The sequence below is a fragment of the Myotis brandtii genome, unplaced genomic scaffold (assembly GCF_000412655.1).
Source record: "Myotis brandtii unplaced genomic scaffold, ASM41265v1 scaffold600, whole genome shotgun sequence".
In the NCBI taxonomy this organism is placed as follows: domain Eukaryota; kingdom Metazoa; phylum Chordata; class Mammalia; order Chiroptera; family Vespertilionidae; genus Myotis; species Myotis brandtii.
The window spans coordinates 899,812-908,896 of record NW_005370273.1 but is presented as its reverse complement, the minus strand read 5'-3'; the positions used below and the strand labels follow the sequence as shown (position 1 = coordinate 908,896).

General features: G+C 53.8%; 1 protein-coding gene across 1 annotated transcript in view; it reads left to right on the top strand.

Moving 5' to 3' along the window:
* The window catches only part of MYO7B (myosin VIIB), a 107,070-nt gene that overhangs the window by 22,808 nt on the left and 75,177 nt on the right, over window positions 1–9,085 (top strand). Inside the window, exons 3-5 of the mRNA XM_014550391.1 lie at window positions 6,461–6,574; window positions 7,316–7,468; window positions 8,621–8,805. Of these exons, the coding sequence (XP_014405877.1) occupies window positions 6,461–6,574; window positions 7,316–7,468; window positions 8,621–8,805 (452 nt within the window). The remainder of the gene's footprint in view (window positions 1–6,460; window positions 6,575–7,315; window positions 7,469–8,620; window positions 8,806–9,085) is intronic.

Here is a 9,085-nt window from a genome sequence, read left to right as displayed (position 1 = left end):
CCACGCTCTGGCCCGCCCCGTGGACGGGCTCACAGGTCCTCACTGGCCAGGAGCCTGAAGCTCAGAGGCTTCGCGACCTGCCCAAGGTCATAGCCTCATGGAATGGGGGGCGGGGGGGCGGGTAGAAGCAGGTGTCTGACTTCAAAGGGGCTGTCTATTCATTAGTCTGCTGGGCGGAATGGAGCCTGGACAACAGGAACCCGTTCCTCACGGCTCCAGGGCTGGAGGGGCGCGGCCAGGACACCCAGGGCTGGTGTGTGGGAGACCTCTCCACCTGGCTGCAGACGCCCGCCTCCTCACTGTGCGACATGGCCTTCCTTCTGTAGAGAGAGAGAGAGAAAGAGAGAGAGAGACAGAGAGAGAGACAGAGATAGAGAGAGATAGGGATAGGGATATATATATATACATATATATAGAGGGGGGGGAGATAGGGATATATATATATATATATATATAGAGAGAGAGAGAGAGAGAGAGAGAGGAGAGGAAGACAGAGGTCTGGCATCCCCTCTCCGTATGAGGACCTGACCCCACTGGGTTGGGCCCCTTTGACCTCATTTAACCTGAATTACCTCTTTAAAGGTCCTGTGTCCAAACACAGTTACATTAGAGGTTAAGGCTCCAACATATCAATTTGGGGGCGATGCAGTTCAGTCCATAAAAGGCTTTAATATTTAAGCTCAATTATTAAGAAAATTCAAGCACGCCCAATAACTACTTCATGGAAAGAGTTTTTTAAGCAATTAGCAGTGGACCCCCTCGGCCAGTGAACTTTCTAGTTTAATTAAGATGGGACTTGAGTTGGAGAAAACTGATTTGCACATTTCGCCAGGCTCCGGCGGCTCCCTTCGCTGGCTGTGCGCCCTGAGCCATGCCTCTCTGCTCTCTGGCCCTCAGTCCACCGCTGTCGAACACACGGGCTCTCTGGTTTTTAGTCACTTTAGTGAGAGCTCATTTTCCTTCCAAATGAGAACTATGGATGGCTTCACACCTGCGTGCCTGGGGCGCTGCAATGGACAAGGCCAGATGGAAATAGTTTGAAATTCCAAGTGCCTCTCTGCTAGGTTGGCACAATCCCCAATCCCTGAAGCCATAGACTTGCTGAGCTTGATGGAAAATCCTCATTCCTACCCTCAGTCAAAACTCACCTCCACAACTTATTCTCCAGGCCTTTGAGATACTGCTCCCTCAGCTGGGTTCAAATAAACTCTCACAAAAATTAAAAAATCAAACAGAAAACATGCCTTAACAAATGGCCAGGCCCTGCAAAGGGCGGGGGGCGGGGGGGGCTCAGGGTCCGCTGACGGACCTAGTGAGGCTCAGACCAGAAGCACTGAAGGAGGCTCCTGCGTGACCCCTCCAGGCACAGAGCCATCTCCAGGCCCGGCTCTCCCACCACAGGAAGAGAAAGAATGGCGGTGGGGCAGGTAGGAGGCGCAGGACCAGCTTCAGGCGGGCTCAGGCCTGCACACCCGGAGGCAGGCGGAGGCCTCTGAGGAGCAGCCTCCAGGGAGCTCTCGGTTCCCTGCAGGGATCCTGTCTGGGCTGCTCTGTGTGCAGCGGGGCAGCGCGTGGCATGGCCCCGGAAGCAATGAAGGCTACGGAGCGTCTGGTTCTGCAGCTCAGCCTCTGCTTCTTGAATCTCAGCAAGGACTTGGCTTGGTTTGCAGCTGAGCGCTGTTGCTGGTTCTCATTCGCTCCTTTCGTGCTCCTTTCGTGGCCCAGCTCTTCTGCCGGCCGCCGGAGCCCACGAAGGTGCTCTCTCTCCTTCCTGCGAAGATGCTCTCTCCTTCCTGCGGCTTCTCCGGGCTTCCTGCTGAGCTTTGTCCACAGGGAGCGAACAGCTCCAGCTTGGCCCTCACGGCTCAGTCTGGATGCAAGTGGTCTCTCTCTCATCTCTGGTTTCGACCGGTGTTGCTGTGAGAACCTGTCTGCCTTGGACGGTTACCCTGCTTGCTTTGGCAACTCGCCAGCTGTTCCAGCTGCCACCACTCGATCCCCACTGGAGCTCCATCTGCTGCAGAAAGCTTTTCCTAAGACTCGGAGACTGTCAGTTCACTAGTTCACTGAGCCGTGTCGCTCACGCTGGCCCTCCGCACCTGTAGCAACTGCTCCCTGCTGCTCTGGTTATTCCAGCGTTTACTTCTATAAAGTCGCCGAGGCACCCAGTTTAAAGAGGCAGTCCCCGCTTCCTCTTCCCCGAGGCGACCACAGGCAACCCTTCCGGGGGTTCTCTGATCTTTCCTTTTAGGGAGGGATCACGCTACAGCGCTCCTTGAGTTTCTGGCTTCAGCGTCATCTCTTACTGACTTTCCACATGCAAACAGGCCGCAGCTCCTCTCCCAGAGCCCCATCCCTTGCACTCACATAGACACTATCCACCTCTCCATCCTCCAGGCCTTGCTAAATCCTCGCTTTGATCCGATCTGCACACAGTTTACTTGTGTTACCTGCTAGTAAGTAAAGGCTGCTCTCAGTGAGCCATGCAGTGCACTCTAAGAGCTTGCTCTTTCCTTTGCTAGGCTCCACAATTGTCCTTTCCCCTCATCTGTTTCGTTTTCTATGTATTTATCACAACGTTCACCCCAACTTTCTCCCAGATATGTTTATCTCCTTTCAAAATGTCGGATTCATGGGGAGTTCGGTCAGCTTTGTCCTGGGGATGAGAGCTTTCCCGGAGGGGCCGAGCCGCAGTGTCGCCTGGGCCCATCTGTTTCTGAGCACCCTGTCCTCGTGGGATGTCCTCCCCAGCCACCGAACCTCCCTTTCTGCTCCCCTTCCACGTAACCCATCTTCCTGGCCCCGAGGGCTTTCTTTCTCCTGCTTTTGACTAGCAAGTCCTAGACCTGCCTCCCGAGGAAAGGTACCGAGCAGGTAAATGTTTGCACCAACTTGCGTGTCTAAAAGCGTGTTCATTCTCCTTGGAGGTCATTCCATTCTGGGCATCCTTTTCCCTGGGAATTTGAAGACATTTGCTCCACGTAGTCGTCTGGCACTGCTGTTGAGAAACCTAGTGCATCCTGACTCTTGAGCCTTTGCTCTCTGAAAACTGTTATGGTCTTCTCTTTTTCCAAGTATTTTGAAACTTCCTGACCATGTGTGGAGGTGTGGATCTAATTTTCATCCTCTCTACTGGTCATTGAAGTCTGTCACTTACTGGTTTTTGCCAGAAGGCTTATGGGAATAATACTGCCTCTTCAAAAATGTTTGTTACCTTTATACTGGAATGACAATTTGGGTAAAAAACTATTAGATTTCTTTTTTCTATTGTGGTAAAAACACATAATATCAAATTTAATATCTTAACCATTTTAAGCATCAGGTTCGGTAGTGTTAAGTACATTCACATTGTGCAACAGATCTAAGAACTTCTTCATCTTGCAAAACTGAACCGCAATACCCATTGCACCTACTGTCCCCACTCAGCCCTACCTGCTTTCTGTTTCCATGATGGTGACTCCTGTAGAAGCTCCAAACGAGTGGAATCATATAGTATTTTTCCTTTTGTGACTGGCTTATTTTGCTTAGCATAATGTCCTTGAGACCCACCCACACTGCAGCGTCTGACAGGAACGCCTTTCTAAGGCTGCGTGATATCGCACTATGTGTACGTGCCATGTGACTTACCTGTGCCACTGTCAAGGAACATTTGGTTGCTCCCACTTATTGACTATTGTGAACGATAAGGCCACAGTGAACATGGGTGACAACTATTAATTGAGATCCTGTTTTGAAATCTTTTGGATACATTCCTAAAAGTGGAATTGCTGGATCACGAGGTAGCTCTATTTTGATTAATTAAGGAGCCCTCCATACTGTGTTCCCCAGTAATGGCACCAATGTCGTTCTCACCAACAGAGCACCAGGGTCCCACTTTCTCCACATCCTTACCGGTGCGCGTTGTTTTCTGGGCTGTTGACAGCAGCCATTCTAACAGGTGGATTGCTCTTTTCTTGAGATCTTTGAAGCAGTTACTTGGCCCTCATATAGGATCTGAATTTGTCCTAAATTTTCTCCTTATATATGAACTGATCTTCTCATCTGCCTACCCTCCCCCCAAAATTATTTCTTTATTTCTAAAGTCAAATAACATTTATTAGTATATGTCTCAGTTTATTTTTCTTTGTCATTATTTTCTGGTAGCTGGTTTGTTTTCAATCTGTAGATTCAAGGTTTTAATTTCTGGAAAGTTGTCTTAAATTATATCTTTAAATAATCTTTCTCTTTCTTTTTCTAGTTTTCTTCTTTAGGCACTCCAATTACCTGTATTTTTGCTGTCTCCCATATCTATTCTTTTCTTCCTGATCCTAATCTTAAAATTTCTATGTCATTTTGCTCACTTTTCTTCTTCCTGTTGTTAACCTAAAAATAGAAGGCCAAAGTGAGACAAAACAAGCCTTTATTGAGATCAATAAGAATAGCTATTCAGGAAGCACTGATTCGGGCAGAAGCCCAAACAGTGTTCTGATTAGGAGCCCAAGGCCAGGGTGTTTATGAGAGGGGAACAATTACATCGAGAGAAGAAAGCTTTTCTATTGGTGCAGATTAATTGGTAAGTTTAAGTAATTGCATTTATCACAATGATTTCCATCTTATTCCATCGTTGCCATGAACTCTCTTCCTGCTTCGTTTCACAGCTTTACATGTAAGTCCACTCTGAGCTGCAGTGTGAAATGGGCCCAGGAGCAGGTCTGCTGGGTGGAGGCTGCTCGCTGTGTGGAAAGCTCTCCCCTCCACTGAGCTGCCTCTGCACCTGTGTCAGAGCAGCTGCCCTGGCTGGTGGCGCTATTTTTGGATCCTCTATTTGTGTCTCTCCCTCCAATACTGTAGCAGTCTTGATTGCTGTGTCTAGATTATAAGCTGGACAGGGACCCTTCCTAATTTATTCTTATTTTCCTAAAGCATTTTAGGTAGTCAGGGTCCTTTCCATATATACTAAGCTTATCTGTGTCTACCAAAAAAACAGGCTGGGGTTTTGATAGGAGTTGTGTTTAAACTCTAGGTCAGGAAAATTGACATCTTCTCTGTGTTGAGTCTTCCAATGTGCCTCTTCACGTATGTAGGTCTTCCTTCATTTCCTTTGTCAGGATTTTATCTCTCATCACACAGATCCGGTACAAGGGCTCTATAATTTATAGCTAAGTACTTCACTTTCTTTAGAATTTGTTAACCTAAAAACAAAAGGCCAAAGTGAGACACAACAGCAGTTATTTGAGATTTTTTTAAAAAGCTATTCAGGAAGCACTGATCCAGGCAGAAGCCCAGACAGTGTTCTGACCAGGAGCCCAAGGCCAGCGTGCTGACTTCTGAGAAGGGCCTTTCCGTGCCTGGAGGAGGTCCCACGTGCGCGCTTATACGCACACGAAGCTCAGGCAGAAGCCCAGACAGTGTTCTGACCAGGAGCCCAAGGCCAGCGTGCTGACTTCTGAGAAGGGCCTTTCCGTGCCTGGAGGAGGCTTTCCCACGTGCAGACGAGCTCCCGGAGCGACGCTGGTTCTAGACACTGTCTCACGCTCAGTCTGGGCCTCCTCGTGTCTGCTCCCCGGTGTCCTGCACACAGTTCTTCGGGCCGCCTGGCTGCCGGGCCGCCCGCAGGCACCTGCCTGCTTTCCCACCCAGAGGCCTGGGAAGCGAGATGAGTGAGGCCCTCCCCCATTGTCAAGTGGCTCCTTTTATGTTATTGTTTGCACAGTCTTCTGTGAAGTTACCGCTTCAGCAGTGCTAGTCTGTCCCCTGGTGTGTTTCCAACCTCGCTGTCATTTCTGACCTGTGTTTACTTCTTTTCCTCCATTTCTGTCTTGAGCTCTGCCAGCCAAAGCTTTATCCTTTAAGTTGTCTCACTACCTCATTTTTTGCTTCTGGTCTGCACCTCAGTAAGTTTTTGGAAATCAAAATGAGGTACTTGGTCACAACTCCCCACTGCTCTGTGGCAGTTCTGTTCACTCGTTGGTTCGTTCGCTTGTTTGTTTTTCCTGGTGTGGCTCCCCTGCTCCATCCCTCCTTGTGGATGTCAGCTTCCTGGCAAGCAGACCTCTGCTGGTCCCTTTGGCATTACTCTTCTTTGAATGGGGTGAGCTTTTGTGGCTCACAGGGAGGTTTGTGTGGGCCAAGGCCGTGTTGCAGGCCAGCAGAAACCTAGTGAGGTTTTCGTCTTCACTTCTCCCAGCCAATGGGCTTGGTGCTTCCCGGCTGCTCCCAGGGCGAAGCCTGCGTCCTGCAAATCTGCTTGTCCTTCTCTCAGAACCCAGCTGGCCAGGGACACTTCTGCAGCACTTCCGCCACCGTCCTGGCCTGAGTGACCAGGAGGGGCGGGCAGGGAGCGGGAGGAGCAGGAGGGTGCAGGGGAGACAGCCCCAGCCGCCTGGGAGCGCTCAGTGGAGGGGACACCCCAGGCAGGGAAGTCTTGAGCAGAAGGGAAGGTGGAGCAGGGGTCCAGCCGCAGTGTTCTCCCTCCTTCTAGGGTGACCATGTGTGGCTGAACCCCACCTCTGCCAGCAAAACCAGCATTGCCATCGGGGGCATCATCAAAGAAACGAAGCCTGGCCGGACCTTGGTTGAAGATGACGAGGGCAAGGTCAGTGTGTGCTGCCCTCCCTCTCCGGGCACTGCCCTCCCTCTCCGGGCTGCCGGGCTCTGAGCCCCTCTCCCCGGTGCTGCTCCCACGAGCGGAAGTTCCAGAGTCCAAGTGAGGCCTGTGTGGCGGGAAGCCTGCGGGGAGCCCGCCACCCACGGGGACCGGGCTGGGCTGGCTGGGGGACGGTTCTATAATGGAAAAGTGGGAGGTGGTTCGGCAGACGGAAAACCAGGACAATTAGGGGAGTAGGAAGACGTGGGCCAGGCTGTGGTGGAGAGGAGGCGGCAGGGGCGCTGAGCTGGAAAGATGGGGAGCTGAGTCCGCAGCCTCCATGGGGCGGGTGGCGGGAGCGTGGCTTCCCAGCAGATCCCTGTGGCCCCTCCTAGGGAAGCGGGTCGCGTGTTAGCAGTTGCCTCTCTGTTTGCAAGATGATGTTATGAAGTGAACAGCACTTTCACTCGCAGTTATTCCAGCAATCTGTGAGGCTCCCCGCTGCAGCCTGCCGTCACCCAATCACAGCTCTCTGACCCTGGTCTGAAACTCCCCTCTAGCCCCAGCTCACTGCCCCTGCCCCAGGCCCGCGGACCCCAGCCAGGCTGACCGGTGCGGCCCCAGGTGTTTCTTGGCCTGAACGACAGGCTGACCGGCGGGGGCTGGTGGCGAGGCGGCTGGCCGGCTGAGAAGGTGGACAGGTAGTGGCCACGCGGAGGGTGCCTCAGGGTGGTCTGCCCTTCCTTCCAGGAACACTGGGTCCAAGCAGAGAACCTCGGCACTCTCAGTCCCATGCACCCCAACTCGGCCGAGGGTGTGGATGACATGATCCACCTGGGGGACCTGAATGAGGCGGGCATGGTGCACAACCTCCTGATCCGCTACCAGCAGCACAAGATCTACGTGAGTCCCCGTGTCGCGCGGGCACCCCACGGGGCTCCGTCCCCACATGCTGGCTTCCGGGCGGAGAAGCCACACGCAGCACAGCCAGGTCCATCCCCACGGCCCAGGTCCTCACCGTGCCGCGGGGCAGGCACATGACCTTTCCCCATCTCTGCTCCCTGACCTGCAAGATGGTGATGATGCTTCCGAGGGCACAGACAGCACAGTCGCCTGCGAGGCCCCTCCTCGGCTGTGCAGACAGTCCATTCGGCCAGCCTGGCTTCCGTCCAGGGAGCTTGTCACACCAGGAGGGGTGCACTGATGCGGGCCCTTTTCTGAGTCTGACGTGGACAGAGGTCCACCCAGCAGGGCAGACTTTCCCAGGACCAGCAGCGTCCCAAATCCACGCCAGCCCCGCCTGAGTGGGCGTGGCCGGGACGTCCCTGCATCCCTGGCCTGTCACAGGGAGATGTGGCTCAATAGGCTCTTCTTCTGGGATGCCCAGAAGAGTGGGGAGTGAGCAGGGCCATGAATGGGGGAGGGCCGAGCGAAGACCAGGAGGTGGTCCAGGGGAGGGGCATGGGGCTCTTGAGCCCCTCCCCCTGAAGATCTGTGGGAGCTCCTGGTCTGAGAGCAGGGGTGAGCTGCCTTCCCTCTGGCTGTCACAGTCCTCACAGGGAGCTGGCTTAGTCTCTCCGTTCCTAAAACAAAGACTAAGACGGGATGATCCTGTGACTTGTAGAGGCAGCTACCCTGTCCCACCCCCAGGGGGCAGGTAGGACTCGTGGGGTTGCACATGAGCAAGTGGTCCTTAACGGGGCCACAGGGATTAGTGGGGGCTGACCCGCCTCACAGAGGCCCTGTGGGAGACAGGGGACACTACCTCATACGTCCAGCCCGTTTTTACCCAGCTCCTAACTACCCAGTAGGGTGGTAAACGTTAACAGTGACCGCCTCACTCAGCCCTCCTGTGAATGCACCCGCCTGGGAGCCCTCACTCACGGTAAACACCCTGCCTTTTCAGAGGGAGGACTGAGCAGCTGAGTGTCTTGTTTCCTGGCCAGAATCAGACCCCCCCCGCCCCCCCCAGCGCCAGCTACTCCAAGGCGGGGGGTTGGGCCAGGCAGTGCTAGCCCTCGGGCGGAGAGCGCTGACCTCCTGCTCCTTCCCCAGACATACATGGGCTCCATCCTGGTGGCCGTGAACCCGTTCCAGGTGCTGCCCCTCTACACCCGGGAGCAGGTGCAGCTGTACTACAACTGCCACATGGGCGAGCTGCCGCCGCATGTCTTCGCCATCGCCAACAGCTGCTACTTCAACATGAAGAGGAACAAGAGGGACCAGTGCTGTATTATCAGGTGGGGCGGCCGCCACGTTCCTGGGACAGGCCAGAGGGCCAGGCACTCCTCTGAGCGTCTTGTAAAGGACCCTCTCCCACAGACAGCGTGTGACTTAGGGGCTCCGTTCAGCTGCAGACATCCTCCCCCAAAGCCCAGGAGCCCTCAGGCATCTGGCCCCTGCTGCCCCTCTGCCTTAAGTCCTTCCAAGCCTGTCTACCTGCCTTTCTTCCTCCCTCCCTTACTCCCTTCCTCCCTTCCTTCCTTCTTTCTTTCTTTCCTCCCTCCCTCCCTTCTTCCC